Source organism: Haemorhous mexicanus, chromosome 12 (genome assembly GCF_027477595.1).
Source record: "Haemorhous mexicanus isolate bHaeMex1 chromosome 12, bHaeMex1.pri, whole genome shotgun sequence".
Taxonomy (NCBI): domain Eukaryota; kingdom Metazoa; phylum Chordata; class Aves; order Passeriformes; family Fringillidae; genus Haemorhous; species Haemorhous mexicanus.
Genome location: NC_082352.1, coordinates 14505708 through 14524271, shown reverse-complemented (window position 1 = coordinate 14524271; position 18564 = coordinate 14505708). Strand labels below are relative to the sequence as shown.

The following is an 18564-nucleotide window of genomic DNA, read 5'->3' as shown; positions in this document are numbered from 1 at the left end:
GTCTCCTTGCCAGTGGCTCCATCCCGGGGTGGTCCCGTGGGGTTTGGAAGCATTCCTGTGGTAGGGGAGGGGAAGTCAGGTATGGTGCCCAGAGCCAGCCCTGTGCCAGGCAGTGCCAGCGCTGTGCCCAGGGGCCAGGGGCTCTTTAGGAGTCCCACCTGTGGTCACGGTGAAGTGCTGGCAGGCACAGCAGCTGGGGACGTGGGATGAAGGAGAGTGCAGGAAAAACCCAAACTGGGAAAAAAACCCAACCCCCCAAAAATCCAAACAAACCCTGAATCTCCCTGAGCAGCAGGGAGAAAAAATCAACTTTCTTGGAAAACCTTCTATTTTCAGGGGGAAAAACTTGAATATTGTGTGATTAGTGATGTTGCCATAAATGAAGGACTCACCCTGGTGATTAGCTTTGTATTCCCTAAACAAATAAAAATATTTTCTTGCCTGGGGGGATCTTTTGGGGGGACTGTTGCTTTGGAAGCACCAGAGAGCTTCCACACGTCTTTCTTAAGATTTACACCCATTCTATAGTTACACCAATCTGTAGTTCCCCTCTCCCTCTGCTACCAGCAGCAAATCCCCCCCAGAATACGATTTTTGGTATTTTTTTCTTCCTCTCTTTGGAAGGAGGCAGGCAGGCGTGGGGGAAAGAAGGAGGCGGAGGCGCAGGAGGGAGAGCCCGGGGTACAGACAAACATTCTCTTTATTGAGCTACACATGAATTTTTCCATTAGTCAGAGAAAGAGATTGGCAGTGTGTAATATATCACAGAAACCTCACTGATTGGTAATAGAAAGGCTTAGAAAGACCTGGCGCTTTTTATATATATATATATATAATATCTTTTTTTAAGTTTCCTCTTTATTTACTCATTTTCTTTTAAACAGGTGTGACTGCTCTTCTTCAGCAAAGGTAACTCGTAAAAGTGAAACTGTGAAGACGTCTGGTTACTAATCAAAGTAGAAATGACAAGGGATTGGTCATGAAAACAGTGGCTTCAATGTAAACACTACATTCGATTTTTCTTGGTTTTTTATTATTTTTTTAAATTATTTTTTTGTGGTTTTGTGTGTGTTTTTTAAAATTTTTAAATTATTTTCATTCTTGCTTTTTTTTAAGTTTGCTTTTTTAAGTTTTTTTTTCTTTTTTTTTTCCCTTTTTTCTTATTTTGCAGCACAAACATCCCCACATGAGAGAGAAAACACCATTCACTAAAAGGGAGAGAAGACTGGGGCAGGAGAGGGGGAGAGAAAAGCAGCACAAAAAAGCATTCACTGGAAAGAGTTAAAAATAATAACAAAACGAAAACAAAAAAATACTCTAAACAAAAAATAAAATAAAACAAAAAATATATATATTTGTATAGGCCTCCCTGACGTCCCTGGTCGGCCCTGAAGGAGGGATGAGGGGGACTGTGGTTGGGAGGACCGAGCTGTGCTTTTGGATACAGACCTGGAGAGTGAGCAGTGACCGGGAGCAGGGAGCTGTTAAACCAGGAGGGAAAAAATGGGAAAAACCAGTTGGCTCCGGCTGGTGAGGGCTTTGGCCTGAACTGGGATGGGAATTCAAAAAATCCGACCGAAACCCCCCTGAAACCCTGGGAAGGGAGCAGGAGGAGAACGCCCCACTGCAGCCTTCCCCCCGAACAGTCAGGGTGGGAAATGGGAGAAGATCTGCTTGTTGTTTCCCTTTTTGCCATGACACGTGGCTGGGGCAGTTTCCAATTTTTTCCCTCCTTATTAAAAAAAAAAAAAAAAAAAAAAGAAAAAAAAAAAGAAAAAGAAAAGAAAAATCTTTTTGTTTCTGAAGTTGGCAGGGGGGCCTTGCCCATGCTGGGGAAAAAAAAATTTAAATAATAATAATAATTTTAAAATACCAACCCACAGTAATGAATTATAATAATGATAATTAAAAAATAGCAGCCCATGGTCAAATAACTGCTGGGAGGAGAACCGGAGTGAGCCCGGGCGCTGCCCTTTCCCCCTTTCCCCGCCTGGTACGGGGCAGCTGTCGGGGTGGTGGGGCCGGGCAGAGCCCCCGGCCCGCGGCGCCCCAGGCTGGGACACTGCGGCCCGCAGGGGGGAGCCTGACGGGACAAGGCGGCTCAAAAAAACAAACTAAAAAGGTGGGTGTGGATTTCTTTTATATATATATATACGTATATATATAATTTTCCTTATGCCTTTTTATTTACCAACTCGCATGATTATGATGACTTTTTTTTTTTCTCTCCTTCAATCTGCTTTTTTCGTTTCTTTTTTTTTTTTTTTCCTTTTTTTCCCCGCGCTTGTGTGTGTCTGTGTGTCTGTGTGTGGTTGCTTTGGGGTTGTTTTTTTTTTTTTTTTCCCGTTATTTTTATGTTTCTTTTCTCTCCTGGCGCCGGGATCGCCACCCAAGCAGTCGCTGAGCGCCGCGCGGGGTCAGTACAAGCCGCAGCCCCGCAGGTTGTTGGCAATGATGATGTCGGTGACGGCGTCAAAAACCACCTGGATGTTGTTCGTGTCTGTGGCACACGTCATGTGGCAGTAAATCTCCTTGTTGGGGGAGCGGTTTTTGCTCTCGAATTGTGCTTGGATGTAGGCGGCCGCATCCTCGTAGGTGTTGGGACCTGCGGGCAGAGCGGGGTCAGGGCTGAGGCCGCCTCCCTCCCCACACACACCCGGCCCCACGCTGCTCGCGAGGCGCTTTCATTGCAACAGAAACTGGCACAACTGTTCATTTTAGCCCACCCTCCCCTTCGCCCCCTAGCAGGGTTCCTTTTCCTCCCATCTCCCTCCTTCCCACCCCCATTACCCTTCTGCCCCGACTCTGCCCCGTTTTCCCTGAAAACGCATCGCACCCAAGCCCTGCTGAGGGCTCCTCCTTCCCCAGGTGCTGCTGCTCCGCCCTCTCCCCCTTTCCCCCCGGGAAGGGCAGGGTCCCCAGCCGGGCTGGGCCCGAGGGATGTCCCCGTGCAAGGGCACCCCAAAGTGCTCCTGGCCGGGGGGGGAATGGCCCGGTGGCCCCTCGGCCAGGCAGGGGGAGGGATGGCCGGGACAGCTGGTGCCACCGCAACATCACCCCTGGACACCAGCTGTACCCCTCGGCGGGGCTGAGCCCCTGCGTGCCCGCCTGGGCTGGCTGGGGGCCTCACCCCCGCGCTGGGGTGGTGGTGGTGGCCCAGGAGTGTGGGGACACACGTGCTGCCTGCTGGCTCCGTGGCCGGGAGGTTTGCTTTAGGAAGGTGGGCTGGAGAGGCGCCAGATGTTTGAGCCGAAAAATGTGCATTATTGCCTTAAGCTGCTTAGGGCAGCGGGAGAGGCTGCGCTGGCCCCTCGCGGGAAGCCACAAAGCTGAGTTACGCCCTTCAAATCGCCTTTGCAAGAGCTGCTATTATCTGGAGATTTATTTTCCTTTCCCAGCTCGCTGGTTCCCCTCGTTCCTGATGCAGTGCGTGGCCGAAGGAGAGGGAGGCTGGGCCGGTGCCACCGGGCTGTCCCCCTCCATGGGGTTGCCAGGCTGTGCCACACAGCTGCACGTGGGACGGTCTGGATTGTTCTGCCAGGTGGCTGTGAGGAAAGCGCTGGTGCCTTTGGGATGGAGAAGCCTGAATGCCTCTGGTGGCAATGCTGGTGTGCTTATGCTGTAGGGCAATGGGTGCCATCTTGCTGGGGGACTTCCTTGTCCCCCGGGTTTGGCATCCAGGATGGATGTGCTCTGCGTGGAACAGTTCAGAGACATCTTAGTATCTGCAGGGGATGCTCGTCTGAATTTAAACCAGCTTTTTTCTTTCCCTTAGAGAATTCTAAAGGATCTGTTCTTGCTCATCTTCTTGGTTATTTATCCTCTTCCCCAGGCCATGTTGGTTTCACTACAAAATGGATGATTCTCTTGTGGTTCCACAGATTCCTGCTGTAAAGGGGCTCTTTCTTCCCCCAGCCACACCCAGCTTGAAGGCATTCCTGGGAGGATGCAGTCTGGAGGACCATGAGTCTTAGCTCCTCCTCTCACAGGGTCTTCCCAGGAGCCCCCAGCAAAGAGGATGGCTCCAGTGGTGGCCAGTCATCTCCTGCCCAGTCTTCTTCTTTCCACAGCTCCCTGTGCCCAGGCTCGTTTTGTCTTCTCTCCATTTGTTGTGACCCCCTCTCTGTCCCTCCAGCTGCTTGGGCACCTTTGCCACAAGAACTGCCCCACCCAGGACACAGCCCCAGCCCACGAGTGGGGTGCTGGAGCTGCATCACAGCTCCTGAAGGTGCTTTTGCAGTGCTTCTGCACCCCCAAAGGTGCCCTGTCCCCTCTGTCCCCCCGGCCTCGGTGGCGCAGGGTGGGTGTCACAGCAGCTGTGCTGTGTCAGCCCCAGGACCTACCTGTGTACTCAGGGAAGCAGATGGTCAGAGGTGACTTCTTGATCTTCTCAGCAAATAGGTCTTTCTTGTTGAGGAAGAGAATGATGGAGGTATCGATGAAGAATTTGTTGTTACAGATGGAGTCGAAGAGCATGAGAGATTCGTGCATGCGGTTCTGCAAAGGGGAGCACAGAGGGAGAGAAGGGAGAGAGGAAGGCAAAGACAGAGTTAGAGGAAAGGAGAACATTTTTGTGAATTGAAACGGTTAGAAAGCAAAAAAAAATCTCTATAATAAGACAGTGGTAAATTTGAGCTGGTTACAAAGGTGGAGGAAATGGGGTATTGTGCTCCTCTTGGGCTGGAGGCCTGGGCAGGTGTGGGGCTGCAGCTGATCCTCCCCCACAGCCCTGTGGGGCCACTCTAGCAGGACAGACACTTGAAACCTCAAGGAAGAGTGGGGGAAAAAGTCATTTGCTCCTCCCCTGCCTCACCGAAGGAGTAGGGAAGGAGCCCTGTCTCTCTTCAGGGTCTGGGTGCCCCTGAAGCATCCTTTGGAGAGCCCAAATAAAGGATGGACAGACAACATCAGCCAGCAGCTTGGGCACTCTTGGCATGGAGAATGGGATGGAAGGGGCTTTGGCCATCCCAGGGTGGCCCTATGGACCTGCCTGGAAGGGTACTTGGCCCTGAGTGGTGTCACTGCAGCGAGACCAGTGCCAAGGTATTGCCCAGAGGCTGGGACAGGTCCTGTCCCTGGAAAAATCTTCAGCTCAGCTTTGAAGACACCCGTGGTGGCCAGGTGGCCCAAGGAGGTAACCTGCATGGTGGTAACCAGTACAGGTGCCTCTGCCAGCCCACTTCCCAGCTCTGCTGAGAGTTCTGGGCTTGCACGCGGCTCCAGGGGGAGTTTAAGCTTGGAAAAGCTTTGGTAGGAGCATAAGGGTAAATTTCTAAAAGCTGTAGTTTTTTGGTTTTTTTTTCTTCCCTTTTTTTTTTTTTCATTTACATGTGGACAAAACCCATAAACAGTAATCTTTCCCCTATGCTACCAAAGCTTCTTAAGAAGTGGAGAGCAGACAGCAGAACAGGAGGAGGTGAGGTGAGGTTGTCCTGTGCCCCACTGGGTGCCACAGGGCCCCACAGAGCAGGGTGTTCCCATGCAGGTGCATGCACTCACTGTTAGTGTGAAGGTGCCACTGGACAGGACAGATCTGGCCCTCCAAGAGCTCCCAGGCATTTTCTCCATCATTAACTTGCTCCTAGAATCACCAGAAAGCCATTCCCTGCTAGTCCACTGACAGCTTTGGGGGATGTGTCAGGAAGTCCCTGTGTCCCTTTCCCTGTGTGTACCCAGCTCCTTTCTACTGGAACGTGCAAAGCTCCTGGGGCAAACCCAGGGCTTGCTGAAGTCTGGAGCTGCTGCCCCTCCCTGTAACCCCTGCTGGGGGCTGAGCCCCCAGTTCTGGCTCCACTGCCTCAAGCTCACACGGGGACCCAGCTGCTCACAAAAGCCTTGTGGAAATCTGGAAAGACTCTGCAGTGGGTGGGGAACCCTTCTGCAGCAAACACCCCCCCACAACATCCCCCCACAGCCCCTTTTTTGGAGGGACAGCAAAGGGGGCTCTGGACTCACCAAAATCCGCGAGAACACGTGTGTTTGCTAATGAAATGATGACCCAATTACACATTTTGGAGTTTTCCATGAATGTTTTATTAGTGAGTCATTTTATTAGCTCCACTTCAACGGTAGCTTTTGCATGCAAAATTTAGCAGCTGTCTGATTTCATCTTGAAAGGCTTTGAGATTGCACTGTCGTTTCCTTGACAAAGACTAGCTGGGGATGCCAGGCAGGCACTTTCCAAAGCCTTGGGACTTCAATTTGATCCTTATCTTGAAATAAAAAAAGGCTTTATTCATAGGGAAAACAGAAACTGCCACCAGAGGATGTGGTTCTTCTTGACTTGTGGTTGTTGCAAAATTGCTGGGTCTTGAGATTTTCATGGGGAGTATCAGGATGGGCTTTTCCTTGTTCATCTCTGTTGTTGCCCTATACATGTATTATATTTAAATAAAGAAGTGGTAGTGTTGGTGGAAGAGCAGCTGAAATAAAGCTTCTGCCCAGGGAAATGAGAATTCCCATCCAGGCAAAATAACCCTGATGACTTCAGGGTTCTGAACACCCAGGCAAATTCTGAGCAGGATGGTGTCCTGGAGAAAGTTCTAAAAATCCCCAGTACCAACACACAAAGCAAAATCCTTTCCCTCTCAGCCATTTGCTTTTCCCAAGGCTGGCCTGTAGTTCTCTCTGATTCATAGGATGGGCCATGTGGGAATTCCTGCCTGAGGATGGGTCCAGCTGAAGCCACATCACTGGAAGTTGGTGAAGTCAGTGGGAACAATGGTTCATTTTCCTTTGCTGAGGTTTATAGAAAATTTTCTCTTGGTTTCTTCAAGTTCATTACTTCTATATTATGGCCCAAATAATGGAAGATCTTTACTTTAAACATAAAAGAACAAACTCTCTCAAGCATTGTTTGAAAGGGAGGGATGCTCCACATTTTGTGCTACTGCAAGGAGGAGAACACACCATTTACTGAATTGAACCAGCAGTGGGTCTTCTGATTTTGTGCTCACACAAAGAGACAGTGGAAAAGCAAAGCTTGTAACTGATGTGGTGGAGGAAACAGGGGGGCAGCATGGATGCTCTGGCCTGCTGCTGCCTCTGGTGAGCAAAGGAAAAAAAATCCTGCCAAATACTTACCTAAAAAGAAGTATTCCTTTGGTTATATCTTTTTGGAATTCCTTATTTCCAGGTGGGTGAAGCTGTGGCAGAGAGCTGGTGCTGTGTGTTGTGCAAGTGTTTGTGGAGCAGCCATAAGGTTAAATAACAAGTTTGAGAAGCTGGACGCGCTCAAGGGAGACACAATAAAACCACTCTCACACTAGAAAAGAGCTGGCACTTTATTAACATTTTGTAACTAATAAATACATTACCAACAGCCAATAAATTATTACAATTACTAATGCTCTATTAAACCAATGGACAGTCACTCTTCGTACAAAATTACAGTTAATACAGTTTGGGCCATCAAACATGCAGGAGAAATGATTCAGCGGGAACCAGCAAAAGGAAAACGGTGACGGCCTCCGGCGATCTCTGGGGAATGTGCTGGGGAGCAGAGCCCAGAGGCAGCAGGGTGATGGTCACTCTTCCCTTGTTGAGCTGAAGTGGGAAAACAGAGGTGGGGGAATAGGGCTGAGGAGCACAAATTAGGGACTGAGCTAATTAACAGGGCCATGGCTGATGCTTCAACAATCCTATCTGCTTGCCCAGCACCACCAGGTTGGTCCAGCACTGGAAAAGCTGGTGAGACTCAGGCACTGCTGAAAATGGTGTATGGCCTGCCATGATCTCTTCTTCCCACCTGGAGCAGCAGCTTTAGCTCTGGAGCTGCTTGCCTGCACTACACTCAGGACTGGGTCTTAATTTCCAAGACACTGGGTGGAAGAGGGCCTGGAGCAGTGAGCATCCAGCCAGCTCCCCGCCCCTCTACCTCCTCTCCTGGTCTCTCCTCCCTGTGCCTACTGCACCCAGTGTCCATGAACAGAGCTGCCCTCTTGGGGAGATGGGGCTGTTTCTTGAATCCAGCTCCCTTTCCCTCTGCCTGCAGGGTGCCAGCTGGAGGCTTTGGTCCTCCTCTCACTAAGGCATCAGCGTTTAAGGGCTGCCCTTGCTTGTGTTTGCACACAAATAAAGATCTCCCAGGCTGCTTGTTGGGGCATGAGTGGTCCTGCGCAAAGTCCCTTCCCATGGCCACATTCTCAGTATAACTATTTAGGTCATGTACCTATATCTGTCAGCATCAATTACCTCGTGTCAGTGCTGGAGCTCAGAAATGACACAGCACCCTCAAGTCTCGGAGCCTTGGGGTCTGTTTGCCTGCTCTGTCCTGCAGGGAGGTGGAGGTGAGACCATGGTCTGCAATTTTGTGCCACTTGGACCATGTCTCTGCTGTCTTGTGTATGCACTGGGGATGCAAGTGAGTGATGGGTCTGGGTGCCCAGGGTGATGCTCAGCAACACCATTTCTACTGACCTTGACATGTCCAGTGTCAGATCACTAATGAGTGTTTTAGTCTCCTTGGAAATGGTTGTGGAGTTTTTGGTGGTAAGCCTGAAGACAAACCATGAAAACACCCAAGCACACTGGAACTAAGCTTCTCTAATTGACTTGACAGATGGTCAGCCTTCTTCCAGGAACTCAGCAACTCTCCCTGGCTCCAGGAGACTTTGTGACCACAAAAGGCTTGGGACATGTCACACAAACTAACAGTGCAGGGTTGGTCCCCTTCCCAGCACTGACTGCAAATCCCCCAGGGGCATGTCTGCCTTGTTAAACTGCACAGTGAGGCTGGGCACATGGGGATTTCTGGCAAAAGGGCATCTTCTATATCACATCCTGACCTCTTGGAGACTGCACTCCTGGACTGAGAACAAGGTCTGTTCCCTTGCAGGCAAGCACTGGGCTCATGCCATGATAGATTAAACCCACCAGATATGTTTCAATGTACATTAAAGCCCGCCCTCATTAATACTTTTAGCGTCCCGTGAAACAACATCACATGGACAGAGGAGGCACGGCAGGCTCCTCCTGAGGCTGCTGTCCCCTCCATGGAGGGACAGGCTGGCCGGCCGTCCAGGAAAGCCGGCTCAAGGCAAGAAGCTAATTCCGGTACAAAACTCCTGAGAGAGATGTAGTTGGAAGAGTTTGCGGGCAGGCAGCGGGACTGTGGCCATGCAGGGAGGGCAGGGCAGCAGGGGCTCAGCAGACGGCAGCGCCAGATGGCCCCGCCGGGCGCTCCCGCAGCGCTGCCGCTCCGCCGGCTCCTCCGGCCCCCCGTGGAAACCCGACTGTGTGCGGCTTCTCCGGGCAACATTAACAACTGCCTTTGGCAGCCGGGCGGTGTGTTTCAGCGTGTGCTTTCCCTGTTCATGGTTATTGCTCCTTCTCCCAGCCAGCCCAGCTACTGCACCCCTCCCAAGGAGCTCTGCAGCTCAGCCCGGCAGCTCTGCAAGATTTTTCTTGTGTGGCTTTCTCTATTTCATTGAAATTGTTGTTTAAATAAAGAAGCTATTTGCATTTTTGTGGTCTCATGGCTCCACAACTGACCCTCTCATTGAATATGGAGCAAGCCAACAGGGAGCTTCCTTCTTTCTTTTTGCTGCTGTCTGTAGCTCATCATGAGTTGCTAATGCTACTTTCAATGCTGACACCCCTTGGATGCTTCTGCTGCTGGAACAGAGACCTGAGTCATTAAAAACCTTCTGCATCCCAAAAAAGGAGTTTTTGTTTCTTTGGTGTTTTTGCAAATTCCCAATTAGCTTTGAAGGGCAGCAGTGTGTACACATAGCTGTTTCCATTTTGTGCTTTTAAAATCTATCCTCCATGCCCTGGTAGGATTTCTGATGCAGCTGTACCAGTTGCAACATCCCTGCTATGTGGAGACTGCAAACGAAACACAGCTCTGGATCTCCAAGGGTCTGGATTCAAAGCACAGCAATTGCAAAGCACAAGGGGCTGTTAAGAAAAGGCTTTTGAAAGCAGGCAATGTATTTCAAGGTACTTTTTAGGCAACTGCAGCAAGGATTGCTGGTGTTTAGAAAAAGCACGGGGCAGAAGATTGCCTGTGGAAGGCACATCTGTCAGGAAGGACTTTGGAGGATGCAGAAGCCAGCAATGAGTAATGATTTGGCAGGAGCTCTGCAGACACAAATCTATACACGGCCATCAAGCAGGAGGAATAGTAGTGTTTAACACTGGAAGCATTTCATCTTCCAAAGGCTGCTTCCAGCATTTGTCAGTGAATCCTCATGACACTCGTGTGAGGGAGGGAATGTCAGCAGCAGCAGCTGAGATGAAGCTTTAGACACACAATATGCCAAAGAAAATGAAAGAAGAGGCTCTTTGTGGCAACATTTCCTCTGCTTTTTCTCCCTTTTCTCCCCACGGGGCACCAGCTGTTGATGGTCATCAATGTGCCAGGGACCTGCTGGAGCAGGGAGAGGGGCCTTGGAGCTCCCAGCTGGCAAAGCAGGGAATGGGTTACCTGAAAACAGCCTGGGGAGCAGTAAAAGTGCACTGAGCCAGCACTGGCCACTTGACAGCATTTGGCAGAGTTTGGAGTTAATTTAAATTGTCTTTACCAAAATATTCCTGTGTGCTTTATGCTGGGAACTCACTAAGTCTTGGTGTGGTGCTGCCTTCCCTGGGAACAGCTTCTGGTACTTATTTGCTTGGATAAAACATCATTCACAGCAAGAGGTGGGAATAGAACATCTCCAAAACTCCAGAGCTTCTGATCAAACTCTTCTTATAGAGCTTAATAAAAGACCTGCATGCCTGCCAGCACCAGCCATCATCACTCTGGGTGCAGTGGTTACACGGGTTACATACCAAATGTAACCAAAGTGTGGTTTGTCTGCCCTGATTTGACACAACACCCACGTGGATGCTGGGTGCTGCTGCTGGGGCTCAGACAGATGTGTGGGTGGGCTGTGGCACGAGGAGCAGAGAGGAGCTCCTGGTTTTGGCCAGCTCTTTGCAGGATGTCATTGGAGGCATTTTAAGGCTGAGCTGGTGAAGAGAAAGGTGGGTGCTGGCTTGTGCCAGAGCAGGGGAGGCAGTGAGTTGTGTTATTGCTGTTAGTGCCCAGCAGAGCAGCAGCAGCTCCTTGCTGCTCAATGGTAAATGCATCATTTAATGCTCTCTAGGGGTTACTGACAGTTACCAGCCATGCTGGGCTGTAGCTGGTTGGATGGGTGACAGACACCTCGTTTTCCTCTGCAGGCCTTCCCTGCTTGCTCACATCCTGGCTGGGGATTTGTCACAAATGTCCCAGAAATACTGTCCTGGCAGAGCACAGCCCCTGGTGGGGACTCTCCTCTGGCTCCCAGGTCCCTTCTCTTCCCACTCTTCCTGCTGTCTCAATCTGCCTCATCTCCCTTCTGCAGCTTGTCTCCCAAAACGTTCCCTAAGCCTCTCCCCCTGTCCTCTCCCTCCTGTGCCACCATATGTGTTCCTGTCACTGCCTCCTGCACACTGACACTCACCTGGGCCCTCCCCTTTGGGCTGTGCTGCTCTGGGCTGCTCTCACACCATCTCTCCTAAATGGGCACAGTGAGAAGAGATACTGTCCCTCTCAACCACAGCCTGGAGAGATCTCCTGAGACCTGAAAGCCACTCCAAGATCAGGCTCCCAAGAGAGGACAGTTGAACTTCTGGCCAGCCTGCAAAGGTTCATGTTTTTCAAGGTAATGGACTTCTAAGAGAGGCAGAGAAGAGGCAGGGATCAACATTGCCCACCAGGTGAGGTGGGCCCTGAGTGGGATCTTAGAGGTGGTTGTCTCACCAAGACTACTAAAAAGATTTTAGGGTGAACTTCTCAGAGTCCCTCCATGTCCCCAGAGGCAACATCCCACCTCTCACATTCCCTTCTGCCTTTGACTCAGCAGCACCCAGAGTTCTTGGTGGTGGCCACACATACCTCAGCCTACCTGCATTTGTCCTCTCTGAGCCCCCAGTTTTGCTGTGCTGGGTGCTACCCTCATCCTTCTCACTCCTCTTCTCTGCCCTTCCTTCTTCCTTCCCTTGCACTTTTCCTTCCTACACCATCACTTGACTCAAACCCTGAGCTCTCCTTTGCCAGTGTTAACATCCATCTCAGTCCTGGTGAGGAGATGCCCTGACTGGAGACACCAGCCCTGCTCGGGCAGGAGGTGACACAGGAAAGCCACTGGCTGTGCTCAGCCAAGGAGGCTCAGAGCACAAGGTTGTGCTTCTCAAGGGGCCCAGATGCCCAAGGGGCAATGAAGGGCCACGAGGTTCTTGCACACTTTGCTGCTGCCCAAGCATGGGGAGGTTTCCCAAAGCACCTTTCCTATCTCAGGCACTTGACATTCAGACTCTGCCTACAAGAAGCCAGGGCTAAATATTTTTTGTGCTCCCCAGCATTTCAAGGCTGAAATTTGGAAAGTGATGCTGTGTGTTTGCAGGAGCACCACCTCTGCTGAATCACTAAGGCTGGGAGGTGCTGTGGGAAAGCTCCTCAGGCTGGATTCCTTGTCAGGATGCCACTGAGTGTGGAATCTCCATCAGGACACCATTCCTGGGGCATCTTCACTGCCTACACTCCAGGGGTCCCAGCGCAGAGCCTCCATGACCTTCATGGAAGTGCCTCAGAAATGGGTTACAGCAACCACTAGATAAATTTTATCATTAATTTTGAAGAACTTGAGGTAAAACTGCTACCAGTAATGAATGCTTTTAGACAAGGCTTAGTGGGCTTTGTTACTGTGTCCCTGTTACTCAGACACCAGCAGAACTCGATATGGCTGTTTTACTTGTTCAAATAGCTGTCTGAAAAAAGGAGAATGTACAAATCCAAGCTATGGTGGCTGCATTCAACACCAAACCCTCCAGCTTTGGGGTCAGAACTGGAGCTGTAAGGTACCCTCAAAATGATCAGGTTGTATTCAGCACTTCCCAAAGGAATAGTGAAAACACTAAAAAAGGGCAAATAACCAGGAAAATGAACAATATATCTTAATTTTCAAGGCAAAATAAAAGTTTTGGTTCCAAACTACACTGTTCCTGACCAGTATTTTAAGGCTTTGATTTTTTTCTCTCTTTAAAACTGAAGTATTTTTGTCTTTTGGCAGTTGAAATGCACTTCGTGGGAAATGCGTTAGCTCCCTGCACAACACTGTGAATTGGAACGGAGGAGTGGAACGGGGCAGCAAGGGAATGAACCAAAAAATGAACCAAAATAAAACAAAATGGGTCTGGGGAAAGCAGAACTTGCTGCAGAGTTTTCTGGGAGAGGAAGAGGGAATTATGCATTTCTTCCTTGTCATCTTCTGAGGAGGAAAAAACAAGGAAAGGGAGGACCTGTCCGGGGGAGCAGAGGAGGCTCCGGGCGGTGGCAGGAGAGGAGGAGGAGGAGGAGGAGGAGGAGGAGGAGGAGGAGGAGGGCCTTTAGTAGAGTCCACAGCCCCGCAGGTTGTTGGCGATGATGACATCCGTGACGGCGTCGAACACGAACTGGATGTTGTTGGTGTCGGTGGCGCAGGTGATGTGAGTGTAGATCTCCTTGTTGGCCGACTTGTTCTTGCTCTCGTACTGAGTCTGGATGTACGCCACCGCCTCCGTGAAAGCGTTGGGGCCTGCAGGAGAGCCAGGGCAAAGGAGAAACAGTGGGTTAAAGCAACCCCATCACCTGGAACCTGCAGGGTGCCTGCAAACAGCCCTTGTGGGATGTGGGGAGCTCCTGCCGGGCTGCTGCAGCCCAGGTGCCCTCTCTCCATCTCGGGGATGGGCAGCGCTACCAGCCAGGATTGCTGCCAGGCAGGAGATGCTCCCTGACTGTCAGCTCAGCTGTATTTTTATTCTGAGTTGCTGTTTATAGAGATGAAATAGATGAGGGAGCTAAGTGTTAGGCTATGATGGAAGAAATTCCACATCATGGTGACAAAAAATAGAAGAAATGCAGTAAGTGCTTGACCTAGGGAAAAGGCTTAGCTTTTTTTCTTTTTTAGATTTTTTTTTTTTATTAAAGCTTCAGTTTTTGATGGAAGAGTTAACATGAATTGAGGGCAGTGTTGGTAGCTGTACCCTCCTTTCCCTAAATCATTAAAAAAAAGGGACATTAAAAGATACAGTCTCTGTTACAGGGCAAAATGGGCTTTTCTCAAAAAAACTCCCGAAGCCCGACAAAAAGACTGATACACAATGTCCCTTTTTAAAAAGGAATTGGGATTGCAGTACTCTCTGCTACAGCTAAAATCACACTGTGAGGAGTTTCTTGTTTTGATACACAGAGATTTCTGTGCCAAACCTCATTAACCCTCAAATTTTGTGTTAAAAAAAGCTTAGAAGAAGTCATGCAAATGAGTAGATCCTTTCTCCTCTAGCCAGCTCTGACCCTGCTCGCACACACGGCTCCTTTTGGGCACCTCCTTAGGGCTGATGAAGGCTCTGGCTGCTCCCAGCACTGCCTGACCCCCAAAAGGCTCCACAACAGTAAAACTGCTACTGGTTTTGGATGCCTTTCTCTCCATGATGCTTTACTGATGGGAAATGCTGTTATTTGCTAGAATAACAGCTGGGGCTGGAGATGTGCTGTGGTGGAAGGCAGCTGCTCTGGGAAATCCCACTTGCACACACAAGCCCTGCTAGTGGAAGACACAAATTCATGAAGACCATGGGACTTGAGAATTAGCGGGAAGTAAGAGAAGCAAAGTTTTTTCTGGGAGCAGATTCTTGCATGGAGAGCTGTGTAAAGAATCAGTTCCACATGCTGAGCACAAGCAGGAGGTTATTTTATGAACAGGAAGTTGGTTGTTCAAACACATGAGGATTTAGATACTTGATTCTGTCTAGGAGAGCAGGGAATCACTAATGCTAGCTTGGTTTAAATCAAGCTGTGGATTCTGCTGCTGCTTTACTAAGTATTGTGGATTAGTTAAAAGCATGAGTGAATTAAGGGGATGGAAATAGTGCTCCACAAAACAGCAGGCAAATTTGTGGATGCAGTCTTCTAATAATTCCCTGTCAGCAGAACTAATGGACATCAGAAATTTCATTTCATTAAAAGCATTTTGTGGACCTACTTGTGATGTTGAAAGTCTGCTTGTTCAGTTTATAGGCTTTTATCAAATAATTCTTTTTAACTCCAGGGCAGCATTCTAATATTGTTGCTTTTTCATGAGGCCACGAGGGTTTCATCCTGTGGCCTGTGGCCACCAAAGCAGGGGTGAGCAGACTGAAGTGTGTGCCTGGGTCTAAAGCCTGGGCTGAATGTTAGCACAGCTAACTCCTAACAGCATTGCTGAACACCTGGGGGTGAGATAACTCCTCACCTCAGATCCCTGTTGGATCAGTAAAAGGACTTTCAGCAGTCAGACCTCCTGCCCTCTCTGCTGACACAAGAGACCTGTTGAGGGTCTCTGTTATTGTGAGAACTCCCAGCTTCCAGAAAAGCATCCTGAAGGAATTTAGAGCACCTTTGGGGTGCCCTGAGACTTGAGGAAGTTTGGTTTGGTTCACTTGTGGCTGAAGTGCTCCAGACAGAAGCTTTGTTTTCCTCTGTTTAATCAGCCAAGAGCTTAGCTCCATGTGTACGAATGTCTGCCTCCCCCACTGAACTTCCCTCTTGGGCTGGGATAGCTTGGGAAGGAATAAATAAAATGACATTCCTTCTTGTTCTGTCTCTCTGACATCAGGGGTTCTGTGAGAATGTTATTTCAGACCGAGGTTTCTGGGAGACAGCAGTGAAGATCTACAAAACCAGAGGCACAAAATGTGACCAGGAAGGAGTGAGAGCTGAAGGTTTGCTTCACTGAGAAAAGGGAAGGGAAGAGAACATGGCAGAAACCATCCAGTACAGACAAGCACCGCTATAAAGAGGATGGTGATGAGCTGCTCCACAAGCCATCCAAAAGCAGCAATCTCATTTGCAACCAGGAAAATCTGGGGTAAGCATTATTGTGAGCTCAGCTGTAAAGACTGAAATTTCCATGATTAGATCTTTTCAGACAAATATGTTGGAAATATGTTGGTTCTGTCTGGACCAAGCAGATGACTAGATGGCTGAAATGTGCTGGTAGTGACAAACACCAAAATCTTCCCTGGAGAGGAAGCCTGCAGATGTTCTGAATTCAGCTGGAGTTGTTCAGCTCCATGGCCACAGACCATTCAGCCCAAAGCAGCAATGAGGGATCACTTTTGTCTATTCACAGTGAAAAGTCAGGTGCTCAGAGATAAGAAGCTCTGGTTAATAATTTGTTGGCCTGCCCAGAACTGTGACACTCCTGGTGCTCCTGGTTCACAACTGTGTTTCCTGACAAAGAGATTGGCTTTTCTGTCTGTGGGCTTGATTCATCTGGATGTCTCCGGTGAGTTTAAATAATTCATGACGATGAAAGTTTATTTTTGCACCATCTCAGAATGGTAATGAGGGTTTGTGGAAGCTGGTGAGATGCAGAGGGAAGCAGCAGGGTGCAGCTGCAGCCTCTGTATGGGTGATGTATTCCCATCATTAGTGGGTCAGATGCCAGGCAGGCAGCAGGAGCAGGGGGCTCTCGCACACTGCCCATCCCAGAGCTCCTGCTCTCAACTCCACGGATCACCAAGGCCTCCTTCTCCCCAGCCAAGCTCAGGGCATGGCTCACTGTGACTTTCCTCTGCCTGTACTGTGGATTCAGAGGTGTGGGAAGATCAAATATGAAACACCTTGTTTTCTACCTGCGTTTAACTGGAAGTGTTTTCATGTCCAGACACTTGATGTCGGAAAACCTGAGAGTAAAACTGGGGACTCTTCAACTGCTGTGATGAAAATGTATTGCTTGAGCTGAAGCAGCCAAGCTGTGAGACCTCCTGTCTGCACACTGGAGGGCTGATCATGGAATCATAGAATGGTTTGGGTTGGAAAGGATCTTTAAAGGTCATCTAATCTAACCCCTCTGCAGTGAGCAGGAACATCTTCCACCAGATCAGGTTGCTGAGAGCCCCATCCAGCCTGGACACAAATGTTTCCAGGATTGTGATGATTCTACAGCCCACAGTGCCTGGAAGTAGAGAAAGTGGCCAGGAACTGCAGAGGGGTTCTTTCTGTGGCCATAAGGGAGCATGGTTGAGTATGAAAGAACAAAGCTCTACTCCAGCTGAGGACAGCCTAACAAACCCCGTGTGTTGGTCTCCTGTCACCCATTTATAATGGTTACACTCACTGCTCCTTTCTGAGAGAGCTGCAAGAAGGTTCATGATCCTGTGTGACACAGGGAACCAGTGCACACGGGTCTGGGGAGTGCAGAGTGGCCCCAGACCTGCAGGTGCTGCCTTGGCATCAAACCCACTGGTGAGGCATAGACCATACACCCAAATCAGTGGTGGTGCCCCACCCTGGTGGTGGTCAAGTCATCCTCCTGCTTTAAGTGGACCATGGTGGGGCTGATGCTTTGGCACTGACTGAAATAAAACCTGTAGTGAAGCCAATGGGAGCTCTAGCTCTCCATCTTTAGCCTCGTTGCCTGTGATACACTGCAGCATCAGCCTGGCTGGGGAGAGCTCTGTGGGCCCTTTGCTAAGCACTGCTGTACAGCCACATTTCTCATTACCTGTGTACTCAGGAAAGCAGATACTCAGTGGAGATTTCTTAATTTTTTCCTCAAATATGTCCTTCTTGTTTAGAAACAGGATGATAGATGTATCTGTGAACCATTTGTTGTTGCAGATGCTGTCAAAAAGCTTCAGAGATTCGTGCATGCGGTTCTGCAATAGAAAGGAAAGATCACATCAGGCCAAAGCCAGCGACCCAGGGATGTTCAACATGTAGGGAAATCTAAAACAACTAAATTAAGGAGGAAAGCAACAAAAAATAAAATCTACAATATACATAATAAGTTTATGTATACATACAGCTGAACATATACATACACAGATGCGATCCCTATAACATTTGACATACAATTAGTAACTTAAGGGCATATAATAATACAGAGCTGTTTTGATTTTGCATAACATTAATTTACAGGATCCCAGCTCATAGAAATCATCATGCACCATGCATGGATGGAGAATTATTTTTGCCCTTTGATCAGATTTATGTGTTGGTGTAGCTCATGCAGATTTTCTAAAACGTTTTCAATCATTTTTCTAAAATGTTTTTTCCACTTTCTTGAATGTGTGTGGCACACAACTGGTCACATTAACCAAGGACTGGTAGATCCTTGAATTAATCTAGAGTTGGAAGCAGACATCAAGGTGACATAATTTTGGAAATGACCTTGCCGTGACCTTTGACTGGTTTTGTTATTTTGTTTAGTGTTTTCTGTTGTTTTTCTGTGCTTTTAATTTTTAAACTTTTTGGTTTTAGTTCTCTTGGAAGACGGCTCAACAGAAAGTGTCTCGCAGAGAGGAAAAAAGTGAAAAAGGAAGAGAAAATAGTATAAAAAGGAAAAACATAACAAAGAACATCTAAGAACAACCAGACTAGAAGTCAGGCAGCTACCACTGGTGTTAGCTCATGCCTCTAGAAGATTAGCAGAAGAGCCATACATCCAAATGTACGCACAATGATAAGTCAGCTTTTTGGTTATAGGTCATGCAAAAAAAGGACACGGAAAAGGAGAGAGATAAGAGGAATGGAAAAACCAGACCAGTTAGAGCTGCAAAGTCCCCCACATG

At 48.9% G+C, this 18564-nt stretch overlaps 1 protein-coding gene across 2 annotated transcripts in view; it reads right to left on the bottom strand.

The window, feature by feature from the left end:
* Positions 1-869: 869 nt before the first annotated feature.
* The window catches only part of GNAO1 (G protein subunit alpha o1), a 142262-nt gene continuing 124567 nt past the window's right edge, over positions 870-18564 (bottom strand). Inside the window, exons 7-8 of one of the 2 annotated variants that reach the window (XM_059857188.1) lie at positions 4344-4497; positions 870-2605 (exon numbers count right to left, since the gene is read on the bottom strand). In XM_059857188.1, the coding sequence (XP_059713171.1) occupies positions 2418-2605; positions 4344-4497 (342 nt within the window). In that variant the 3' untranslated portion in view covers positions 870-2417. Of the gene's footprint in view, positions 2606-4343; positions 4498-7259; positions 13545-17495; positions 17650-18564 lie in introns of those variants that run through there. The other variant, XM_059857187.1, reaches the window with a different exon arrangement.